Source organism: Lytechinus pictus, chromosome 5 (assembly GCF_037042905.1).
Source record: "Lytechinus pictus isolate F3 Inbred chromosome 5, Lp3.0, whole genome shotgun sequence".
Taxonomy (NCBI): Eukaryota; Metazoa; Echinodermata; class Echinoidea; order Temnopleuroida; family Toxopneustidae; genus Lytechinus; species Lytechinus pictus.
Genome location: NC_087249.1, coordinates 8,032,484 through 8,059,259, shown reverse-complemented (window position 1 = coordinate 8,059,259; position 26,776 = coordinate 8,032,484). Strand labels below are relative to the sequence as shown.

Genomic DNA, 26,776 nt, shown 5'->3' with positions numbered 1-26,776 from the left:
AATATTAGGAGTAATATTTCTACGGTGTTAGGCAGTTTTAACTCTAAAGATTGATGTGTTAATTTTGTTAATTCATATGAATGTAAGAAGATTAAATATCTGTACTACATGTTATAACAAGTAATTTTTCATTTGGTTCTCACCTGATTTATATCTTGATTGATTTATAAAGATGAACAGGGAACAGAAAATAAGGATCATTATTCATCTCCCACAAATTACATCCATGTCTTAAAATTACATTCTAACAAATTTGTTGGCCTTCTGCATTGCACATGATATACAGCTGCAAAATCACAATTGTCTAAACGAATGAATCATAATGTCTATTTTAACAAAACAAAAAAATTGAAAAATCCTATCTGAAAACGAAGATGAGAATTCATATTGTTGTGTAAAGTCATTCGATTGAATAGTTTTTGTTGTTTGGGGATGAATAAGAAATACTAAATTTTTTTAAGAAATAAGGTTCTAGTCTAAAGAGGGGCAGCTATTCAGATATATACTTCTTGTGAAATTTATACTTAATTATTCTATCAGCCTTTTCAGAAGCATTAAATGCAACGATTTATATTCACCAGCATTTTTTTAGAATGTTTATTTCCTCAATATTACAATCAGAACGTTCGTCACTCAATCCAACGCAAAGTTCAAATAATAAAGATGTTTGGTTGAATCATTGTCTTCTTTGTAGGTGACAGGGTGCTGTTCTCTGAATCTCCCTCTCTGCCTGGCGTTCCTGTAGTCTACAGAACTCAAGAAGAGAGGAGTCTAAACCCTGACAGACTCAACTTAGACAGGTAAGTGTACTTGATGGTTATTAGGTTAATGTGAGAAGGTGTTGATGGATCACTGATGCTACCTGGTGATCCTATGGTCTACATGACTCCCTGTGGTCTAGAGGACTCGAGAAGAGAGGAGTCTAAACCCTGACAGACTCAACTTAGACAGGTGAGTGTACTTGATGGTTGTTGAGTGAAAAAAGAGAGTTAAGATGTGAGAAGGTCAAGGTGTTGATGGATCACTAATGCACTGGTGATCGTGTGGTCTACAGGACTCAAGAAGAGGGGGGACTGGACCCAACTTAGTCAGGTTAGTGTACATGTACCTGATGCCTGGGTACAGACTGGTTGTTGAGTGAAGGTGTTGATGGATCACCCTTGCTACCCATTATCCTGTGGTCTACAGGACTTAAGAAGAGGGGTCTAAACCCTGATAGGGTAAGTGTACTTGATAGTTGTTAGGCAAATAAAGAGAGTGAAGACTTGAGATGGTGTTTGGTGGATCACCCTTGCTACAGGTGATCCTGTATTCTATGGGTGTCAAATAGAGAGGAGCCATAATTATGATGTCAATGGACCTTATGCCAGTGGCATCACTTAGCCAGAAGGGGTATGTCAAATGCTTGAATTTGCAATATTGCCTTTTCCACATACAGGAGGAAACTGACACAGTGCCCCATCCTTGAGGGAGAAGATCACCTGAGATTACTCAACTTTCAGCACAATGGCATCAGGAGGATAGAACACCTAGCATCACTCAGAAGACTCATCTTCCTTGACCTCTACGACAACAGGATAGAGACCATCTCGGGGTTGGACACCATGAGGTCTCTGAGGGTTCTTATGCTTGGCAAGAACAAGTAAGTGTGTTTTGATAAATGGATCATTAAAAATCCCCCACAAAATATTTTATTTTCTCATTCAATTCCAGTACCCTGAAATACAAGAGATGCAATCAATCTTATTCATCATTTATAATAAAATCTTTAATACTTGATTTGCTTTCGACTTGCAACTTGATATTCATCTTAGATTTGATTGTTTGTATGACAGGACGCAGAATTAAGTATTTGCTGACAAAACATACAATTACATGTAATAGAACTCTTCATTAGTCAGTTTATCAACTCCTAACTCAACCAAATTGGAAGTGGGTTTCTAATGTGTAAATGGTGTGATTTTTTCTCTATCCGGGGATCTCAAGGAACAGAATATTGATTTCACTGTGAAATAGTTTAGTTCTAATGAAACAGAGAAGGAACATGTTGATACTGAATGTGGGTGGCTGTTATCCATCTGGGTGGGAACTGAAGTTGCAATCTTTGGGTTGATAAGTAGACTCTTTTCAACCTACTGAACCAACCTGCTCCTTGGTGGTTGCCTTCTCAGCTATCAGAGGTTTGCAGCCACCTGCTGGACTTGGGTTACTCTGAACGAATTGGCCGTGTTTTCAATCCGACCCCCACTCCTTATCATAATTACCCTCTAACGTCACTGTCAGCCATTGACCGCACATGGAACCATCCCAGTTTTGCAAAGGGGATTGAGCCTTCCTTTGAGTGTCAAGGACGCTGGCTTATACCAAGCAGGGGAAAAAATACACGGGGCGATTTCGCCCCCGAAATGCTGGAAAGAGCCCCGGAAACTACAAAAAAGGAAGCCCTGGAAAATCCCAATTTGTTGCAATGTTGAAGCTTATCCAATGTTGCATATTAGGCAGTAAGTTGCGAAAAAGTAGCCCGAAATTATTATTTTTTGCCTGATACCAAAATCTTCCAAATGTTCAACAGCTCTTTCCATCTGAACTTCCTCACAGAATCCAGAAGATCGAGCGACTGACCAACCTGGTCAAGCTGGATGTTCTTGATCTCCATGGCAACCGCATCAGCAAGGTGGAGAACCTGGATCACCTGCAGGAGCTCCGGGTCCTCAACCTTGCTGGGAACGAGATCACCCACGTGGAGGGACTCTGTGGAATGGACTCCCTGACGGAACTCAACCTGAGGCGGAACAAGATCTCCACCGTGGTGAGTCTAGCATGCACTTTGAAAATTGGTTTAAAGGGGTAGTCCAGGCTGAAGATAATATGATTTGAACAGATCAAGAAAAATCAGACAAACAAAACCCTGAAAATTTCATCAAAATCGGATAAGAAAATAAAAAAGTTATGACATTTTAAGGTTTTGCATTATTCCGGTGAAACAGTTCTAGGCTTGTCTTCATGAATATTCAATGAGCAAATTGATGTCATATCCCCACTTTTTCTTTTATTATTTGAAATTAGGTTTATTCAATTTGTTTCCTTTAATGAATAAAAAGTTGGATTGACAACTGATTTAGTGCATTGGATATTCATTGCTGCAACTTAATTCATTATAAGGGAGACGTATCATTCACACATGTATGAAATAATGAAACAATTATGATTTCATGTAATAACATAAGAAAAAAGAAAGTGGGGATGTGGCATCATTAGCCCACCTAATGATAATTCATGATGACATGCATATAATTCTTTTCACAAATATTGCTAAACTTTCAAATTCAATAACTTTGATATTTGTTATCAGATTTTTATGAAAAATTTCAGCATTTTGCGATGTGAATTTTACTCGATTTATATAGATATGAATATTTTCAGCCCAGAGTACCCCTTTAGTGTAGAGGTGTTGTGGCTGAGTAGATAAGTCTCCGAACTTTGAAACGTAAGGTCAGGGGTTCGAGCTCCACCCTGGTACTTGTGTCCTTTGGCAAGGCGTTTATCTACATTTGCCACTCTTCACCCAGGTTTACTATATGGATAGCTGTGCGAAAGCCGGGGTAACAGTATGCAGTGCTTAGAAACATTGTATTAAGTGCTTTGTAAATGTTGCATATTATTATTGTTGTTGCTGTTGTTGTTATTATTATCAATGTACTAGGGGAACCAACTTTAAAGTCTGTCTTTAACATTGGTAAATCCTCCAAATGCATTTATCACTATTCCAATTCATTACTAGAAATGTGAATGTGTATGAATGAATGGTAAAGTTGTGGAGGATATGAAAGAAAAAAAATGTGCCTTACATGATCAATTTTGAGATTTTACATGAATTTCTCTTTTTATTGGATGCCCGATCAAAGTAAACTATCTGCGCACTTCTTTTAATATAAAACCGATTCCAAAACATGCAATGGGCTTCATATTTGAGGATGTAATATTTTGATGGATCTTTCGGATATCCAATCAGGATATTGTTGTACCACATCATACCTCAGAACCTGATGCAAATTTATTCCTTGAAACACAAAAGTGCCTAAGTCTGATGCTCTGTTAAGGGTAATTATGTTGAACTATTGTAGAGTGATTAGAGAATTCTGGTAAATTAAGTGAAAAGTGCTACATAAGTAAGTACAATTGTTTTCAATAACGCTGCATATTTTTTTCTGATACTTTTGTTTGATAATGATAATTTGTTTTTCTCTCTTCATAGACTGATGTTGACACATTACCAAGCTTGCAAAGGCTGTTTCTAAGTTTCAATCTCATAACAAAGTAAGTACAGGATGAAGTTGATCTCTGTGATGCTCAGGGTTGTAATAAAAAACGTTTTTTATTAAAAAAAACGAATAAAACGCTTTTTATTGTTTTAAAACGTTTTAAATCGTTTTAAAACGTTTTTTTCCCAACGAACGATGTAATTTTCTGTAAATCAATTAAATTGTACATTTAATACAGTATGATTTAAGCTCTTGATGTTTTAAATACATTTTTGGAGTATTAGTAAGAGATGACTACCATTTTTTTTACTGAATTTCCAACAGATAAGTTCATATTTTCCCCCAAATAACAAAATCAAGGAAATTGAATGCCGAAAAAGTAAGTTGACATTTCATAAGTTTATTCCTCATACATATGATGTAGTCTCAGGGTTTTTTGAGTCTTGTCAATCTAGGGGGTGAGAAGAATTTGCACAATGTCAGAAAATGACATAATCTATAGACTATAGGCTTTCAATGCTTAATTTCATTTACTCAATATGCTTTATTTCATTTGAATCAATTATACAAATTTTAAGTAATAATAATGATAAAAGTCCGCTTTTATATCGCGCTTAATACATTGGAACGACATGTCTAAGCGCTTTAAAGATTTATTATTACCACAATCATCGGATTCAATCAGTAATTCCCGCACACAATGTATGCACATCCTCCACTCCCTGGGTAGTATTCAAGTCAGTCGCCAGTGAGGCGCACACAGTATTGGACAAGCTACAATGACTTTTACATTCTACCGGGTACCCATAAGTGCATGAAATACAAAATTGGGTTTAAATCTATAAATATTAGGCCCTTGAACTGCTTATTTCTTTGATTGAGGAATTCTGATCAAATTGTTTTTTTAATGTTTGTTTTAACTGTATTTTTTTACATATTTCTTATCTACAGTTTTGTAGATAATAAATATTAGGCCCTTGAACTGCTTATTTCTTTATTTGAGGAATTCTGATCAAATTGTTTTTTTAATGTTTGTTTTAACTGTTTTTTTTACATATTTCTTATCTACAGTTTTGTGGTTACTTTTGTGTTTTTTTAATCGGTTTTTTAATGGAAATTATTGGCAATAATTTTCCAATCATTAACAAAAAGTACAAATATTGATACAGATAAAAATGTTGGCGAAAAATTTGCATTGGCTTTATACATGAAATCACGAAATTGAGCAATTCTGGTCTGTCATGCACTTGTAATATCATTGAGCTATTAATGTGTTGATAGCTCCATGGTAATATCATAACCACATATCCATGCATGTATCCAAAAAAATAGTCATATGGCGTGGCCCTGTTGTGCTTATGGATTTATCATAGAAATTTTTAAGGGGGCCATTACGGTCCCCTGGGAGTGTTAGGGTTAAAGGTCAAGTCCACCCCAGAAAAATGTTTGATTTGAATCAGTAGAAAAAATTTAAACAAGCATAATGCTGAAAATTTCATCAAAATCGGATGTAAAATAAGAAAGTTATAACATTTTAAAATTTCGCTTATTTTTCACAAAAACATTTATTACAACTCAGTGATGTGCAAATGAGAGAGTTGATAATGCCCCTCACTATTTTTTTTTTAATTGTTTGAACAATACAATATTTCAATTTGTACAGATTTGATAATAATGACCAACTTGACTAAACCAAAAAATGTTAAAACAATGGTAGTTCCACACATGTTCAGGGAGGAAAAAAAGGTTTGCTAGCTGATTATCTTATACTGAATTAAATTACTTTTCTTCATCTTTACGAAGCGCAAAGTTTCACCTAATTTTGTGTGTACCTCAAGGTTACAATGTCAGATATACAGTCTATTTGCAAAATATTATTATGTTTGTGCAACACTTCCATTTCATTCAAGTACTACTATTACATATTTGAGCTCATTTTAAATAGTGTTTCTTTCCCTGTCTAAAAGTGAGCACAACACTCAGATGTTTGTTAAAATGAGAATATTCTTAAATATAGATTGATGTGCACAATTGAACAGGAGGAAAGGAACATGACAAAGCAATGGAGAAAGGGAGAATAAGGGGGGAAAGAGAGAGGAGAAAAAGAGTAGTGTTGAGAAAGATATTTAGTTAGAAGAAAATAATAAACCAATTAAGAAATAAAAGTAAAAAAAATAAATTCATGTAGAATCACATCCATGCATATTTATAACACACAAGTCTATGAGGTGTTTTAAAACGCGTTTTTTTTGTAAAAAAAACGGGTGTTTTAAAACGCGTTTTAAAACATGTTTTAAAACACACCGTTTAAAACGCGCCAACCCTACTGATGCTTCACAAAGAGAAAGTTTGACTCGAAAGCTCATTTGAATTCTTACTTTCATAGATTGCATGACATAACATGACATTGGTCAGAATAGACAATGTTTATTTAAAGTGCTACCAATGATAGAAGAAGATGTAGTCTAACGTTTTGAATCTTGCTTCTTCCCCCATGAACGGGAATGGTTTGATTCACCTCACACTTGCGGCAATCACACTTACCCCATCCCTCCCTCCTCTTCGCATGATTCATTGCATCCTCTATCCTCAAACCCTCTTACTCTCCTCTACCTGGCTTCTGGAGGATATTCTTTGGCCGACCCCTCATTGATATGCCCATCATCCCTCCTCGGGAAATGCCTCAGCATATGCCCTCATCAATTCCGCTATTATGCTTCATTTGTAAAATGTGTTTAAACGTACATACTTTTGTCAACCCTTAAATAGATTCACTATCCTGCTGTGAAGAACAATTGCCTGTAAAATACCTGTTGGCTTCTGGAACTGCATGGTCCCTCGACAACGGCTTTATGAATTCAGCTAGATAACTTATTAGTGTTATTCTTTCAGAATTTATCTCACATTTTCTGCCTTGCTCTCATCTTCTCCTTCCTTGCTCTCTGTCTTTCTGTCTCTTTTCTTGCATCCCTCTCTCTCTATGTATCTCTCTTTTTTTCTTTACTTACAACCATGTGTATAGTTGGGATGATATCTCTTGTCTGGCTGACTCCACCTCTCTGACTGAAGTATCTTTAGATGGTAACCCATTCTGCCAGGAATCCTCCTACAAATCTATCATCATCCGTAGCATGGGTTATCTGAAACAACTGGATATGAAGAAAATATCAGTGAGTTTGAAATTATCATTATCATTCAGCTTTTTTTATAGAATATTGCTTCTATCGTGCATTCTGATGCATGTTATATCCATACTTTATTTTTTCAGAGTATGAAAATTGAACTTGCACTAATCATGGCACACTCCAAAATGGCAATGTGATAGAAACAACAAGTTACTATTTAAAAATGCAAACTGGCAACTTTTGTTAGGAGTTTTATTTTATCATTCAGTCTGACTCATGTTTTATCCATACTTAATTTTGTAAGTATGAAAAATTATTAGAAATTTAAAATTTGTGGCCAATTATAGGAGCAAATCAAGATTGATTTTGTACATACGAAAGCTGTGTACCACTATGTGATAAATTATACTACAGGGGGGTCCATTTCATAAATTTTGTTATAATAACAAATTTGCAATAACAGTTAAAAGCTACTGAAATCCTTCAATCTGATTGACTGATAGTAAATTTGTTATAGAAATTGTGCATTTGTTATTATGACAAACCTTTATGAAACGGGCCTCAAGAGTGATGATCGTATTGTTGTTATAAGTTGCTCATCATTCAAAGTTTAACTCAATACTTTAGTATGTCTGATCAAAATTTGGCTTATGCAGTGTCTCAACATTGTGAACTTGAATTGAAATGCAACTGTGGACATTGCGCATGGTAATATTTCTCTCCACTCAGGTGTTAAATGTGTACCCAGTAGGATGCGAAAACCAATGTAGTATGCCTAGCATTGGAGTCTTGGAACTCTTGTTGGAATGTTCCCCAGGGAGTGGAGAAAGTGCAAGTTCTGGTGATTGGGATAATAGTATGTACATGTAAAGTGCTTAGAGACACAATGTAATACGCGCTATATAAATGTTATTATTATTATATTTTCATTTAAAATTCCTTTGTCAAACATCTCCTCGTCTTGCCCATTCATCGCACCTCTTTTTATATATTTTTTTATTTTTAAATATGTTAGGAGGATGAGAGGAAGGTTGCACTGGCTGTGGTGAAGAAAGAAGAGCAGAAGAAGAGAGAGGTGAACAGAATGGCTGTTCTCAAGGTATCTAGTTTGAAATCTCTGAGGCTTGTTATTAAGCCTGGCACACACTATGTGATCCGATACGACGCAATTTTTTTATAAATCGCATTTTGCATTAAATATGAAAGTTCCAAGAAGCAAAGTTATTTTATTTGAAGTTTGGCATAATGGTAGGAATAATACATTGAGTAAAATCTCAAATTTGCTCTGCGGCAAGCCATGTGGTCGGATGAAAGTCCAAATCGGCTTCAAGTCGTAGCCAATGAAGATGACGTCATTAAGATCTGGAATTGAATTTCGACCTCAGTAGTCCTACCACTATTCTGAACTCTGACTACTAAGATTTTATTGGTTTGAATGTTCATATCAAGTGTGATTACAATTTCTTTGAAATTCGGAACGCAACAAATCGTATGGTGTGCGCTGGGCTTTAGCGGGCTATTTTTCAGTTTCAAATTGTATATTGTGATGGGGCATTACGAGAAAGTTAGGTTTAGTTTCAAATAAGGCATAAGTACCCCAAAATCAAGTAAAAATAAATGGATATTTATGTATATTTGCAACTGAATTTTATTTCAAGATACCATTATGCTTTATGTTGCCACTTATGCTTGATTTGCGATTTAACGTAAATTTCTTGCAACGCCCCATAGGTGTTTCAATGACAATAGGGGTTTTCACAACCACTATGCAGAGGCTTTCTGGGACGTTGAGAATCTATCGTCAAAAGCCCTTCATGATAAAGCAGTCTTTGTCGAAAATCGGTGAATCAAAACAGCAGTATCGTCCTTGACTCTGGACAAACGTCATATTTGCCATTTTGCGTCAGCTCTGAATCTTAGGGCGATCAGCTTTTCTGGTTCAGCAATGTTCGATAAAGACCTCTCAGCTGTTCATTGTGATTTGATGGGCATTTTCAATAGATTTACTATGTTGTAGAATAAGGAATTTTAAAAGTGTAAGTGCATATTTCATTCGAGTACGTTTTACAATCTGGTTTTGTAAATACAGGAGAAGAGAAGGCTAGCCATCAAGAATGCAGCAAGGCAGTGGGAAGCATCCATGAGTACCACGTTGGCCAAGACATCACGCCTCCAAGCTGCCCCACTCTATGGAGGAGGAGAGAGGGGAGGGGATAGTGGACTGGCGACGCCCAACAATAGTCGGCCAGGGTAAGGGACTTCCTTTTCATCAAGGCCCTATTATCATAGTTGATGTTAAGAATTATAGAGGAGATTAAGGTAAAGTTTATAAACCCTGTAATATGAAGAGATATAATCAATATTCAAATTTGGTAAGAGTATACAGTGCGTCCCAGAAAAAAGGAAACCGGAATTCTGTGTAATTTTTTTGCCATAATCATCATAAATTTGCTTCATGAAATGTACATCAATGAAAAGGTACGCTTCCCCTCATTCATTTGAAGCCAACCTCAACATTCGTAATGCACGAGGAAGAGGAAAAGATGGATATTCAAGTTATGAAATTTATTTTCCGAATAGATAAAGCTAAAAACCAGAATAACTCACCCAAAATCGTTATTGCTCGTGCAAATGAAAATTTGGTCGCACCACTTTCCATTGTTCTAAGTCTGTCATGCATGCATTATTGATTTGTGTGACGGGGCCCCGCTTTATTTGAACCTGAATAAATATCACATCTTTCTCTCTTTCAGGTCAAGTGAGGGAGGATCGGACAGAGGTCATCCGGTTGACCTATTAGACGGAGGAAGAAGTCAGGACTCCAGCCGACCTTCGACCCGCTCGGACTCTCGCCAGAGGAAGCTACCCACCCCTGATCTTCTTGCCAAGTGAGTTTTCAGTGAAATTCAGAAATTCAAAAAATAATAATAATAATGTGACTTATAAAGCGCCAAATCCACTCTGTAGAGTGCTCAAGGCGCATAAAGAGTTAAATAAAAAAGTTTTAAAAAGATTTATGAAAGTCTCGACAGAGGTACATTTTTTACAAAATACTTTTAATACTTATACATAATACTTTTACATAACACATCATCTTAAGGATAATTCCATATCATTTTAGACAGTTTCAAAGAGCATTACAGATTAAAATTTATCACGTTCAAACAGTCTGAGTTTCATCTGACATGCCAAACTTACAGAAGTGTAGTTGTAATTTTGATGGCCGATTCTCTTTGAAAATTCAACAACTATTCAGTTCAACTATCTAGTGCCCTCTCTTGGAAATGTTTTCTTTTTTCTTTAGAATATGCTGTTTAGGAGCACATAACTTATACCAATTTAGTAATTGGATATGAGAAAGCTACAAACTAAGATTATATCCTGAAACTTTCAGTGCATATCATGCCTTAGATTAGATCTTATATTGCCCCAAAAAGGGAACCCCCCAAAAAAAAACAAAAAAAACATGCATGTAATAGTTTATTGTGATAAATTATTATGAATTGGAATAGTGATAAACTCACTTTGGGGCATTTACCAAATCTGTAGGCATATTTTGTCAAATTGATTGTGTATGCAACTGAATTATAAACTAATGTGTCTGATAAACCCATTGAGAAATGTTTGAATACTCTAGACTAATTTTTGAAGAGTTGTGCTTTGGAACCGTTTGGAATGGTATGTCCATTGCGTGGAATTTGCTCTTATTGATCTTATTTGTATTTCATGACAGGCTGTCCCCTATTTGGGTCTGGTCCTATATCTTTGGATGCAGAGTCCTGAAAATCACTCCATAAACATGAAGCAAAATAGCAAAAATTCATGATAATTATGTCTGTGCCTATTTTGATTTCATATATAATATTCAAGGTAATATTTAAAAAAAAATCTTAATTGTAATCTGTAAATCCAGGGATGCCACTTTTCAGACAAAAGCCTGAATTAGACTTAAAAAAAATATTTTTGGCCATATAAAACACATTCCGTGTGGAGGAAAGGGGTAATTCTGGATGATTCTCATGGGTTTGTTTAATCAATTCTTAGTGGCATCCCAGTAAATTAGCAATTCAATAGCAATATCAGAACAACTATATTCTTCAATGCAAATTGGCAATCTGGCTTATTCCCGAACCTTTTCTAAATTTAATCATAAAAGGACTAAGACTATTATAATTAGGAAGTAAATAAACTTCACAAAGTATTATGACAAATCAATCAGTATTGAAATCACAAAGCATCTATGAAAATTACTGAAAAGGTGTATCTGATTGGTGTCCAGACATGATAAAGCATTCTTTTTTCCAAATCACAAAAATTTACCTATTTATGCTAAGCTTTCACTTGCTAGGCTGCAAAAAAAATGTTAATGATTGTGTAATAACTAGCATTTTCTCATATCTGTTATAATTGAGTCAGCATAAGTCGACTTGTGATAAATTGACTTTATTTGCTGTAGTAGTCAAATTACTTCATAGTTGAACAGATTAAAATGCCCCAAGAGATTCAGCTTATGCAGAGTACCCGTTATTCATGTATTTAATTTTACCTTACACTTGTATTGCAGCATCACACCGGATGAAGTCTGCCACCTAGCAGAGTTAGAAGGGGACACACTGCACCTGTATGGCCCTGGATCTCTGGATGCTCTTGATAAGAACTGGGGTGTCCAGGCGGCAGGGTCTATCACTACCGTCTCTATCAAGTTTGTGGACTTCAACAAAGTTGCAAAGCACCTGCAGAAGATACGCCTCAGGTTTCCTAATGTCTCTGTAAGTCCTAAAGGATACACCTACCATTTAATGGGTGGAGACACTTTACTGGTAGCTCATCAAAGAGAGTAGTTGAGGTCCTTATTTTTGTTGAAAGTAGAACTAAATGCTTCTAAAAGAATGAGAGGTATACCATATATTTTCCCTATTTTGTTGTCAATAATACCTGAAATGGAGGTTATTGACTATCTACAAAAAAATGAAAATTAAATGAGGTTCAAATATCACATAGAAGTTTGAAATCTTCTCCCCATTGACTAAAACTACTTAATTAAAAATCAAATAAGTCAAATTACTTCTTTTGGTTCTATACATTCCTTAGAGGCATTGTGGTCTAGTGGTTATGACTCTTGTCTTTCAATCCAAGGGACATGGGGTTGATTTCAAACCATGACATGTTTGTCTTCAGCAAGAAATGTTCCCATATTGTGCTGCACTCAAGGTGAGGTGCATGGGTACCTGGCAGGAATTTATTCCTTGAAACATAGCATAGGCTACGTAACAACCGCTCTGCTAAAACCAGGATAATTATGCTGCATTACTGTAGAGGGCCTAGAGACTTCTGATAAAGGAGTGTTAAGCACTATGTAACTAAGTATAATTATTATTCATTTTCTTTTTAAAATGTGTGTTTTCTTCCCCCCCCCCTCTCTCTCTCTCTTTCTATGTCGCTCTTCAGAATGTGAATTTTGGTGAGTGCAATATCAGTAATCTTGTGCAGCTGAATGCCCTGGCATCCCTGAGAAGACTAGAATCCCTGACGATATCCAAACAAGGTAACCCCATCACCAACTATGTGCTCTGGAAACAGTACCTACTCTTCAGGCTGGCACACCTTAACATCAAGAAGATCAACGGACAACCGGTAAGACATGGGAACTTTTAATCTTTGGCTTTTGCTTTTTATTACAGCGCACTGAATTTAAACTAAAAGTGAAGGACTGATTAAATTGTGCTGTAAGAAATTCTGAGTATTCTTTGTTTCAGAGCTGGGTTGTATTTCTGGTGATCCAAAGATTAAGAGCCATGAGTTATAACTGTTCACCTTTTATGTTCAAGTGATACTAAATGAAAATCATGAAGAAATAGACGATGATGATGATGGTATTCATGGTGGTTGTGATGACAATGATGACGATGATGACAATGATGATGATGACATTCTTGGTTTCTCCCTCTCTATATTCATCTCTTATTTTATGTCCATACCACAGACTGATCAATACAGTGCTGAGAACTACTTTGGTACCCTGTCCAAACTGACGGCCGAGGAGCTCTCCAACTCCCGCCTCCAGATGTTGCTAGGAGACAGCCGTCGAAGGCTAACCCAGCCTCTCAACGAGCTAGAGCTGAAAGCTCGACGTCAGCTGACGGCCGAGCAGCCCAGCACCTCTGAGAATGCTGGGAAAGCAGGATTGGTATTCTTCTCAGAGGACGGTCTAGACTGTCTCCACCGGGTGAGAATCTTACTCTTATCTTCACAATTATTGACAATATTACTACTTATGCATGCAATGATTATGGCCAAGTAGACTAGCATGTCAGTATCTAATTGTGAAAAGATAATATTTGAAAGGGAAAGGAGTAACAAATTTAGTGGTGAGAGACATCTTTTGATTTTGTGATCAATTTTTTTAATGAAGAAATGATACAGATTTTATTATGATTATTCCTGGCAAGTTTACGAGATCGTTAAACCTTTTTGTTCATGCGACACAGAATTTTCCTAATTTACTTGACTTCATGTCTTGTGAACCTACATAGGCCAGGATAATACTATTTCACAAAATCTTTTTATATAGTAAAGTAGAAAGAAGAGACCTAGCAGAACATATCATTTTAGCAAGGTCCGGAATAGGGGTGGCCGGATATACAGTTTTGATTAAATTAGAAATGTAAATGTAAATCCATATTTTATTGTTCAAATTAGAAATCAGATGGAGAGATCCCACGAAAATTCATTTTGCCCAATCGATTGTGGGCCCAATAGCCACTGAGAAGGGCCAGATCGGCGTTGCTCTATCCCTTGAATCGTTGAACGCAAGACAGGGTAGCAGCAACTCCTATCTTCTTACGTCTTTTGGACAGATGTGGCCGGGGCTTGAACTCCCGACTTCCCAGGCGTGAGGCGGATAATCTACCATTTGCCCTTTGTTTTCAACTTCTTTTCTGATTTTTTGCTTAATAATAATTTTTTATTTTCAAATCCCAGGAGAGATTATCTAAGACTGACCTGGCCAGTGCCTACGTCCATCAGCTGACCTCAGAGGCCATTGATGCTGACCGTAAGGTGGCCACGCTAGCCCGGATTTGGCCCAAGATCTTCATCGGGATGGTCCACAAAGCCTTGCTGGACATGGCTGACTTGCAGACCTACCAACATAGGGCCTTGGAGCGATTCAAGAACAGCTGATCAATAATACATGACAAAGTATGAATGGGACTACAGTGTACAAGAGGCTTTAGGGTATGGCATGTTCTTGACTTTAAACCTGTGAGAGCAGAGGAAATTTTTTCCAAGTGGCAATATGGATATTTTATTCTATTCCACTTATGTCTAACAGATTATTTCAAACAGTGATTTGAGTATTTTCAAAAGAGGATTTAGTTATAAATTCCTTGGAAGGGCCATTCTTGGTCACGTGTGTGACCGAAATTATGACGAATCTCGACTTTAATTAGTTACATGCTTCTGTGTGAAGTGACCTATTTCTTTGACCTCTGACCTTGAACCTGCATATTGGAGACAGCAAAATATATTTCCAAATGATAGCTGACTAAACTTGTTTATGTTATATCCTTTGAATTACTAGTAATAAATCTCTAAAATTTGTAGATTTATAACTAATTAAAGTCAAGATTTGTCATAATTTCAGTCACACACGTGACCAAGGATGGCCCTGAAGCAAGTGGAGGAGAGTACGTAGTATGGTTTGATTGAGGATGCAAGAATAAGGGACAAGTAGAAATCAGGGAAAATGTTTCGGCTAATTCTGGCAAACCCTTTTCATGGCTGTCCATGAGGTCAAAACTGGATTCAGAACTTTAGATTACTAATATATATGTACAGTGTGTCCTGCAATAAAGGAAACCCGTTTTCAGAGACAAATTTCTCAATTATTTGATTATGTTGTTATTATAAATTTGATAATCATGGTAAAGGGTGGAATTTCTTCTTTAATTTGACACCAGAAGCTTAGCAAATCATTCTCGCATGGTAGATTACCAACGGTAAACATAGAGGCATGTCAGAAACGATATAATAATAATAATGATAATAGCCAATTGTTATAGAGCGCTTTTCCCAGAATGGCTCAATGCGCGTTACAGCATATTATTACCCCGGTCATTGGATTCATTTCAATCCCACACGAAAAGTGCACAATTTCCACTCCCTGGGGAGCATTCCTTGCATTCATCTCAGCCTCATGGCGCTGGCAAAATCAAACATATGCATAGAAACTTGCATGTGAATCTGTATCCGCTCTCGTTTTAGAGATCAGTGACACAAACTTAACAAAGAATATGAAAGAAATGCTAATGAGCCGTTAGTCGAATAAAGCATGTTCATCCTATCGTTAAACCAGACTTGTCCAATTTTTCTCCGCAACCTAACTTTAATTACATTAAATTTCAAACCTGTATTGCTCAGTAATGCGTGTGAAGAGTTTGTCTCATATTAGGTATCAACATAAAGAGAAATAACTGAACTTTATGATGAACAAAATAAATTTCATAATTCATTTGCCCTTGAAGAGAAAAGTACATGGGAATCCCAGTTTTTTTGTTTTTTCTTGGATGTATGTCTTTTTGGTAAAACGTAGTACAGCTATATAAAGTCAGAAAGGTAAATTAAACCTCTACAATGAGTATACGGTATGGAAGCAGAGATGAACAAATATGGAAGGAAAAAATTTTCAAGAAAAAATCAGCAGATAGCAACACAAATCTATGCAAATATTGTCAGTAACCTGTGAGATGTAGTTGTGGGAGAGATATATAAAGTGACTAAGGCTGACTTGCCCCACCCCTCAGCCCATAAAAAAGCCCCTGTAATTTGAAGGGGGAAAAAGCCTCCCATTAATTTCCCATTGGCTGACAACTTTTGAGAAGCATAGTTTCTTTGGTAACTATCGGATGAAACGGGACTTGTCGCATAAAACGTCCGACAAGTCTTTTCATACAACGCTCCCTTTGTGAAAAAGAAGAATGTTTGATATGCAAATTGGCCGTGTTTTGTGGTTATATAAGATGTGTAGCTACCATGTTCTTCAGGTGTTAATATGCAAATTCGGCATGTACAGTACATGTATGATGGCTATATTTGTTTGATATTACTGGATTCAACAACAATATGCAAAGTATGATTATGTTATTATTAACCCTTAGGCTGCCATACATGTAGCTCTGTACAGTGATGTAGCTGTGCCAAATGCAAGCGTAGAAGAATGTTCTCTCATGCATACGACATGTAAGTACCCCTGCAATAAACCTGGTACAAGAAAAATATGTTACTGGCACAATAAAGATTAAGTAGTGAATTGCAATCATATTTTGAGATATGAATATTATGCAGTTATCTAATCACAGTTATACAGAGCATATGACTTATTTCAATCTGAAAAGAAATTTTGTCAATGGAGCAAAGAGATTATTTGGAAAGTTATTTTCTTGTTTCGTATCTTTTGTTTTTGTTTTGATATATCCTGGCTCTATTTTGACGAGTACTTTCCAATTATGTACCATTCATAATCTTGAGTGAAGCAAATTTCTATCTAAATAAATAATCATTATCACATGCCTATACATGTAACTTGAAAATAGTTATATACTGCTGTGTAGTCTGTATATGAGAGTACAGTCGCAATTCAACTGTGAAGAATGCATTTCAATGTTAATTTTTTTTCCTTGAATGATTAGAATAATATGCTATTGTTTGGATGGAAAATACTCCTTTCAGCTTTCAAGCCTTGAATCATCTGATCAAATTAATGATTTTTTTTATGATGAACATTCCAATATAATTATTAAAATGTTATTATTATATGTGTACAGGTACATATGTCGTGTGTACATCAACATTCTTGTGACTGAAATTATGACAATTCTCTTTATTATGATTTCATTGGATGCATCCATAGGAATAACGCTCAAATATAATGTGATTTAAAATTTTGAATCAAAAATAGAAATATCAAAATGTATATGAATATGAATATTTGTCCATACTTAGTTTTGCTCTGCTGCAGATATGGTATTAAGTTCATGGTACATATTGTTGAAATATAGATTTATATGTATGTGATGTAATTTATTATTTTCCACTTTATTAAGTAAGAATGTATCTTTAAGTTGACTTAAACTTTTCCATGTACCTCGATTCTAAATTTTCAGTTTATACATCAAGTACCCCTAAATAAAGTATGTTCTGATATTTTATTCAGTATGCTGGTAGGGCATATCTTCCTTCCATGAATAATAGTTTTAAAATGTATAGTATTTTGGATTGAATAATTCACGTTTGAGATGTCTTTCTGTATTCCGAAGTGGGCATTGTGCTCTACTTTAATACTGCTATAGTAGGCAGTACTTGATTTATAATGTTCACTGTCAATTTTCTGTATGAAATGTTTTGAAATGTCTACTATGTGTCAGTGTGTATGCAATATTTTAGAGTTGTTACTTATTCCGTCCTGTCAAATCTACGCATATATTTGTATTCATCGGTTCCTATTTCTACGATGGTGTTCTCTGTGGTCGATGTTGTTTTTTTAAGAATGTAGTACCAGCACTTCTCCAGTGGAATGCAATATGAACTATCATGGAGTTTTCTATTCTGTACCTCTTTGTTTCTGTTGTTGAGAGTTTATTCTCTGGTACTTTTTCATGAATAATGGTGATGATGATTCTCCTTGTATGACATCTTTCTCTCTCTCTCTTCCCTCTCAACTTCTCAAGCTTGTTTCCCCCATTTCAAGCTCCTCCCTATCTGTCTGTGCTTCTATTCATTTGTGTCCACATAAATATCTCTAAGACAAAGCTTTTCCTTATATTATTTCTTATATTAAGGTCTTAATCAGGAAGAGTATATCATGCAATGAAAACACATATCACTGCGACTGGGTATATGTTCAATTTCAAGCAAGTTTAGATTCTAAATCATTTCCTTATTTAATTTCTGTTGTTCTGTCCAAAGGCTTTTTGTATTTCTATTTCTTGTAAGCTGCAAATCAAAGAATGCAGGTATGTTATGAAATAAATATGACTTTGTCTCATAAACTTTGCAGTATTGTCAGTCATATTTGTGAATTTGTTTTACCCCTAGAAATACTTCATCCATTATGTCTAGGGCCTCACAAAAATTCCATGGAGCATAAAGTGAAGTTTTATAGATAGAGGAGATTTAAAAAATAAATGCTTTTCCAGTCATAACTGTGAGTGATGAAAGTATCTGACATCACACCCATCTTTGGTGGAAAGGAGAGTCGTGATAAAAAACCATACTATATTGATACTTCCATCGAGAACCATTTAGCTAATCTTTTTCACGATTACTTTATTTCTTAAAAAAGGCACAAAGTTTTTGCACCTTTCAATCAATCTGTTATTAAAATAAAAATGGTTTGTTCATTTTTGTCTAGCCTGCATAGCAGAGTGAGACTTAAGGCACCGCTTTTCCGCTGGCAAAAGCGGCGTCAACATCAAATCTTAACCTAGGGTTAAGTTTTTGAAATGTCATCATAACTTATAAAGTATATGGACCTAGTTAATGAAACTTGGACATAAGGGTAATCAAGTATTACTAAACATCCTGCCTGAGTTTCAGGCCACATGACCAAGGTCAGAGGTCATTCAGGGTCAACAATCTTTGGTAATATTGGGGGTATTTGGGGAATTGTCATAACTTTAAAAGTTTATAGTTCATGATACTTGGACATAAGAGCAACCATGTATCCCTGAATATCCTGTGTGCATTTCAGGTCACATGACCAAGGTCAGAGGTTATTTAAGGTCAATGAGCTTTGGCCGTGTTAGGGGTATTTGTGGAATTGGCATCATAACTTAGAAAGTTTATGGATCTAATTCATGAAACAGACATATAAAGGCTCATCAAGTACATGTATGAATGATTGTTTTGCACACATCTTACATGTAGGTCACATGGTCATGGTCAGAGACCATTTTGGGTCAATGGACATAGTATTTTATTATCATATGAATGTTTTCTTTTGTGAATAATTATTCAATGGCTGTTTTCAAAGTCAGCACTGCTGCTATATCAAATCAGGCTAGACTGCCTGGCAGAGGCATTCCACTTGTTTCTATATCTTGGCTGCTGTATTGTCATTATCTATAAATGGCTATTTTCAAGCACTTTCAAAACTAAACTAAATCATCATTTAGAAGGCCCAATAAATTACACATTTAACTGAGATTATGTATTTAACATGATAAAAATCAGCCATAAGATTTGTTTTAAATTTCAGTCAAGTTGAAACCAATGTAAAAAAAAAAGAAACCTCAACAATGTAGTTTGTTGCTTGATCCCTTTTAATGGGGATTTAACCCCTTTAAATAGTTTATTTCATTCAACATTGCTCTTTTAAGAGGGCCTTCATGGTATATGTAATTATCAGAATGTTCAGGGTTTTTTTTCTTTTCTTTTTATTCCAGAGAACAAAATGAACTTTTATTATATTACAATATATACTTGATGAATACAATGATGAACACCCCCCCCCCCCAAACAAAAACCCAAACTTTCATATCAGGTACATATTTGAAAATTTAATTGCTATGGAAGATGCTGTCATTAGAATAGCTTCAGGATAATAGAGCTGACACCACATTAATAGCAGATATATTTTGTACATATCATGGCCCTTATTTTCCATTGACCTGGTCCGAGCAAACAATTCCATCACTGTTAATCCTTCAATCCCAGTCCTCTAGCACAAAACATAGTGATCGATCATAGGACCGATTTTACATCCAATTGCATACACCATATGTGCAATCAATTTTATAAAACAACTGTACAATTAATTACTAAGATTTGTGTTGGAGGGTCCCTGGTCTGCAGATATCATTACAGTGTCCTGTAAATGAGGCTATAGCCTTGTAAAATGATAAGCAGTATTTTTTCTGCATACATCAGTGGTGAGGAACTTGGTCTTACTGATTAATGTTTACTGGGTGATACGACATTTTCTCTGGCGACATTTATCCCGGTTAGAGAAGGATATTGACATTTGCTCTGGCGACATTAATTTACCCCGGTTAGAGAAGGATATTTGCTCTGGTGACATTTACCCTGGTTAGAGAAGGATATTGATAGAGTTTTTGGTTCAGAATAATATAAAGATAGGGATTATGGTTGATTTAGTTTTGGAGGTTTGGTTTTATGTTTCGCTCAACATGCCAATTTTCCATCGGAGCAATATTGTCGCTGGTGCAATATCAAGGAACCTGCAAGTTGATTTTATAAGTTTTTTGTTGTTTTATTTTGATGATGACAACTATCCCTTTTTTCATTCATGTAAAAATGAGAGAATTAAGAGGAGAGAGAGACTGATAGAGACATGCGTACACACACACACCCCACACTCACACCCCCACCCACACACAGAGAGGATGTGAGAGACTTGGTGAGAGAGAGGGAAACAGAGAGAGAGAAAGAGAATGAATTGCTAAGGAAACAAAATAAATGTATGTATATATAGGTGAACAATATATGAACAAACAATAATACAACCAAGGTATGGGAAAAAGGGTGATATGCCCCCCCCCCCATCCAAAATAAATCCATCAATTGCAAAATAAGGAAATGTACCCCCCCCCCCTGATAACCTACCCTCCATAAGTTACACTAGTGGGTAAATGTACAAAGAGTTCCAATTTATGATTTACGGATAGCACTGTATGAGGTGAATAATGCAAATCCAGTTTTGTCCAATTTACTTTTACATGCTGATACAAGAACTTTGTTATAATAACACTCCCATTCTCTGTCTCGAGAACATGTTCTTACTCCTTTTTTAAATTCTCAATTATTATTTACTCTGATTATTGCCCGGATTATTGTTTGCTTGAATTTATTAGAGATTTAACCATGTTATAGGCCTACCTGGATGATGTTGGAAGAGTACAAAAATATAGGGGGTGAAATTATAAAATGAAAATCAATGTTTTAAGTATTATTGACTGAATGGCTTCTTTCGTCTTCCTTGGTAGACTGTCCCAAATTGGCCAAAAGCCTTCAATTGATATCATGATGCAAAGGAAGTTTGTAAAAGGAAATACTTGAGGTCATTAATTGATTTACTTTGCTTGTTAAGGGAATATAACAGGAGCATGTAAAATGATCCCCTGTGGTTTTAAGGAAGCGATTTAAGTAAAGACCATTGGTGTTAATTAGGGTTGAGAATGTAATTAAAAATTATGGAACCTGAATTGGTATGAGTCAATAATGAGAAATAAGAATTAGGAAAAGGAGATGAAGGATATTGATTGACCGTGGTGGTGGTGATGGTGATGACGATAATGACGATGGTGATGATGATGATGATGTGATGATGATGTTGATGATGATGTTGCTGATGATGATGGTGATGATGATGATGATGATGATGGTGGTGGTGGCGATGGTGATGACGATGATAGTGGTGACGATGGTGATGATGATGCTGATGATGGTGGTAGCAGTATGCTTATGATGACATTGGTGATGGCATTGGAGAGGAGGGAAAAGGACGAGAATGATTTCAAATATAAGATGACAAATCAAAAGCAATACAAATTAACAAACAAAAGAGGAGATCAATCATGGTAGATTGGTGTAATCCAAATACTGTAAGTCAATAATTCATCTGCAACAATTTGTTATCTAAAATGAGCCAAACTAAATGAGCAAATATGATTATCTTTAATCTGTATATTAACTATTTTGTGTCCGCTTCAAAGAAGTTTAATGGGGTCAAATTGTCAAATGGTTCTCCGTGTATTAAATGATTAATAGTCTAGTTTTCAAATGAATTAAATGACAAAGGTGCAATGAACTTTTTCAGACAAAAAGTGTTTGAGTTTGCTCAGTAATGGAATAATCGTACTTGCTTTCTTTTTCATAAGAAATCAATTACTAAAATCATGCTAAAATAAGCAGAAGTTTAATTGTCAATCATCAATGTGTTCTTCAGTTTCCTGTTTCTGTTCTTACAAAAAGTAATTTTTATTTAAATGTCTTTGTTGTTGAATTTTTTATCTTTACATTAATTTCTATGGAATGGCTTCATAACTAGCAATAAGCCTAGATACATGTACTTTTTAGTCCTACCTCCGAAAGGATTTTATTCCGTGTTTGACTGTACAATATAATTTCAATTCACCTCAATGTTGATATATAGAATATAAACATCCCTCCGAATAGGGGGTATTGCACAAAAGTTACAATTGATCGCAAGTCCAATTCAGGTATAAAAATCAATCTCAAATGAAGTCTTACAATGACAGGTAATTACTAATTTTATTGACAGTATTTTTGTATTAATGGCTGTGCCCCTCATTTATGAACTCCTTGATCCCCCCTCACGTAATTTGGAAAAGAAATGAATTTGTATATTACCCTGAAATTAGGACATTTTTCTCTGCCTGTATTTTTTTTTCCTGTTAGTAAACCATCACATTGAAACATTTGCATCTTTGAAATGACTTTAATTGAAGTTAAACACTAAATAAGTTTAACATATAAGTTGTAATTATAATTCTTTTACCCGAAGTATACCACTTGAGCTCTAATTAACTGTCCTCCTAGCAGGCAATGCATTATTAGGACCCTTTAGTTCTAATTCTGAAACGTTGAGCACCTGAAAAGAAGACAGAAGGTCATATTTTAAAGTCTTTTTATCATGACTTAACCAGGATTGAACCCATAACCTATTAATAAGGCAGGCACTCTACCACTGAGCCACCAAGCATGGTTGCAAGTATTATAGAAAGACTGTATGCTACAGTGTTAAAAATTTGTTTACAGTTAGTTTGTCAGATCTAGAATGAAGGAAAAATGATACACAATAAAGTAATGGTGCTGGTAGTAGGGTGAAGATTGATCTCATGCCAAGCTGGCTGGCTTGGACTTGCAGCATCGCTGGCAAATTTTCTTGCTTTGATAATTGCTCAAATATGAAAGTCTATGGCATCCGCTCATATTTCAGTGTAACTATAAAGCAGATCTTATCAACATTCAAAATAGATGGTAACATACTGCACATGATTTCTCATTTAGACTTTCACTTATGATTAATCATATATTGAGAGTATCTTTTCTGATCACATATTTTATGTTCCAGTGCCCTGATGTACCAGGCAATCATACCCTTCACAGCCCAGGTTTCCCAGAGGTCACTGTTTGACCTCATCTAACCGTTTAGGAAGATTCATTCACACAGGATGCGCATCATTTCCCCTAAATTAGTTCAGATACATGTATATGGTTCAGGTAGGTCTTTCTCTCTCTCTCCAGTTCTTTCTCGAGTCTGAACTTCTATTTTTCTCACTTTATGTAATATTCTATGTTTAATCCATCCAATTTTCGACCGAAACTTGAGGGGTAAAATATTGATTCAGGGCTTTTTCTTCTCCTTTAAACTCTCATTTACCCTCCACTATAACACCCCCACTCGATCTCTCCCTCTCTATCTTCGATCCTCTTCCTTATCTCTCCTTTCTTTCTGTACTTCTCTTCTCACCCTATCTCTCTCTCTTTCTATCTCTACTTCTGTCATCATCCATCTCTATCCCTACTCCCTTTCACTTTCTCACCTTTTCTCTCTCCATCTCTATTTCTTCGGCCACCCCTCCTTCTGTCTCTGGATCCCTCTCTCTTTACCCCCCCCCCTCCGGTCTTCCTCGCTCTCTCTATCAACATGGACACAATCGCTCTGGGGTGGTATCCTACAGTTCCTCAGCATAACAATCAAGTGCACAAACTTCCTGTAATGTTGCAAATATTTACACAGACAAAGAATACATCCTTGATTGCAGGAAAGTCGTGTTGCCGGCAGCCTGGTAACTTTCAGGTCAAGTTAAAGGAAGCGTGTTGGTTGATTAACAGATCATTGCAGCACTGACTCACACCGACTTCTATTTGCTTTTCTGTTATACATGTCTGGCTCAAAACATTAATCCTGATGACACAACACATATTTCCCAAGGGCTCATATTCATATAGGCCTAAATGGCGTCTCTTAAACAGGTAACCAAAGTTCAAAGGTCAAGAATGCATAGTTAATTCTTAAGAAAAACCACAATACAAAGTAATTTGTCAGCTTTAATTTGAACACCTTGCTTACATCATTATACAGATCACACAGTTATGGACCTTTGAAGGTGGAGGGGACAAGACCTTCTTTCTCAATGTTTTATGTTTGTAAAGTACGAAACCAACTTTTCTGTAAGTTTTTGGTTTTATTGTCTATTTGTTTCTCACACCAAGGTGTAATGAAATGCCACTCCCTCTCTTAACTTTTTGCGAGTGACTGTAATTTACACATGCGTCTGGGCACATCATTCAGTGAATTTCAGCTCTTACCTTATACACCAATTCCTCATTGACGTGTCCACCTCCCTTGTCGTCACAAAACTGCAAATGTCTTGTCTTGCACATCTCTTCTAATCACTGTGGGATCAGTCATGGCGAAAAACATCAGTCTCCTGCCGAATACATGCCTGCAAGTTGTCCAGATCAAGTGGCGGGGATGTGTATTCCCTGCTACTTGGATATCTCCAGAGGAAATGTTGCAGAATGTCAATTCAGGAGATCATGCAGGCCATTAAACTTCGATCATGCTTGAGGGCCATCATGCATTGACCAAATCAGCCTCTCAGGGATAGCTCAAAGACAGTGAGCTGGAGCACCATCCTGTCAACAATAAAGGCGATGGAACAATCCTTGATACAGTCTTTCAAGTTTTCTTCCAGCTGGGGCACAATGTCATCATCGATCAAGTCCAAGTACATGCCACCATTCGTGTTTTTGTTGAAGAATACACTGTAATTACAGTTATGGTCTTTGGATGGGCCTTCAGTCATCTCCTGACAGCCTCTATGTTGTCTACATGTAGGCATCTACCACCCCTCCACCTGCCAGAATTACCAGTGTTTTGCCCAGGTAGTCTTTCTAGATAGAGCATTTCTTTCTGGGCACTGTGCTCAGAATGCTTCCCTGGTATCCATTATGCTGTACTGGTTCAGTGCAATGTTGTCACCACAAATGTCCTTGCTGAACTGTAAGTTGCACCATGATCAGATATCATTTGCTGTTCCCTCTTACATCCAAGAATGCACATGTCCCACTTGAAGACTCGGTCACAACTATGAAAGTAATACTTACTCACTTGACCTTAATTGTTGCCAGAGCAATAGGCCGTTACAGAGCAATGTAGCATAGCAATACAATTCTTTAAGAAGAATATGTGTCTGTGCTTTCCTGACATTGCAGCTGGAATTTACTGATACATGATAATGAAACAATGTCAGTCATTCAGAAGCATGTGGGCAGCAGGGAATTACACTGCTAGATGAAATGTAGCAATCAATGCCATTATTCAATAAAATGAATGTGCTCAACAAAGATAACATCTACATTATACACACCATTTATATATCATTAGATTCTCTCACAAAAATTAGCACAGGAGAACAAGTTTTCATTGCAACTTGCTGTGAAAACTTCCAATGACCCTCCCCCAAAAAAAATTAATTTCGTACTTCACAAACCAAAACTTGGAAATGTAGGGTTTGTGCCCTTCACCTTGAAAGAACCATTCCTCTGTTGGCCATGCCAAGTGTGTGATGCAAGCAAAGTGTCAAATTAAAGCTGATGTATTCTAGTAAAGACATCACTAGTTTAAACCATTATTCTTAAACTAGCCACATCTGAACTTTGGATACCTTTTTTTGAGAAACACCTGGCATATGCAGGCTCATTTACCAGGTAAGAACATGTCGGTACATAAAAAAAATAATTATATGTCTGGATTTTTTAAATTCTTCTGAGTCCCATAACACAAAGATTAGCGATTAATCGTAAGCTTGATTTTCACGATTGATTGTACATTGTAGTCAATGGAATCAATCATAGAAAAATGTTCTAAGATCATTGCTAAGCTTTGTGTTACGTGCCCCTGGTCACTTATCAAACTTTTACTCCCATTTTTCCTTCCCTCCTCCCTCAAAATCTTACTCTTTCCTTCTTTCTTTCCATTTACTCTATCTTCTTTTTTTTTGTCATCTCTAATCAACCTAGTCAATCTAGTCTGTTGAGGATTTTTTTTCCATATCAGAGATCATTTTCCAGTACCTGTCTACAAATAATTTCTGTAATACAAGAAAATATTACAATTCATAAGAGTTAATCCATCTAGTCTAATAACCATTTGGTAGAATCGGAACATTTTCTACTATCCAACTTGCTTAGTCTCATTTTGTTTTGTCAACAACTACTTCACATAAAGTATTTGTGACCAGCCAGCCACCCAAGACCAACAATAAGTCGCCCTAAATTCATTTTGAGATTGTCATTGGAGTTGAAAGAATACATTCTTAGTTCTAGGATATATGACTT

At 36.0% G+C, this 26,776-nt stretch overlaps 1 protein-coding gene across 14 annotated transcripts in view; it reads left to right on the top strand.

Moving 5' to 3' along the window:
* LOC129262480 (leucine-rich repeat-containing protein 49-like) overlaps nt 1–18,435 on the top strand; it is a 53,769-nt gene extending 35,334 nt beyond the window's left edge. For 13 of the 14 annotated variants that reach the window (XM_064099734.1, XM_064099736.1, XM_064099738.1 and 10 more), the window contains 12 exons: nt 695–800; nt 1,439–1,642; nt 2,599–2,809; nt 4,256–4,317; nt 7,285–7,432; nt 8,403–8,486; nt 9,477–9,637; nt 10,141–10,275; nt 11,952–12,156; nt 12,836–13,021; nt 13,371–13,613; nt 14,369–18,435. In XM_064099734.1, coding sequence (XP_063955804.1) covers nt 695–800; nt 1,439–1,642; nt 2,599–2,809; nt 4,256–4,317; nt 7,285–7,432; nt 8,403–8,486; nt 9,477–9,637; nt 10,141–10,275; nt 11,952–12,156; nt 12,836–13,021; nt 13,371–13,613; nt 14,369–14,569 — 1,946 coding nt within the window. In that variant the 3' untranslated portion in view covers nt 14,570–18,435. The remainder of the gene's footprint in view (nt 1–694; nt 801–1,438; nt 1,643–2,598; nt 2,810–4,255; nt 4,318–7,284; nt 7,433–8,402; nt 8,487–9,476; nt 9,638–10,140; nt 10,276–11,951; nt 12,157–12,835; nt 13,022–13,370; nt 13,614–14,368) is intronic. The other variant, XR_010293609.1, reaches the window with a different exon arrangement.
* The last annotated feature ends 8,341 nt before the right edge of the window (nt 18,436–26,776 follow it).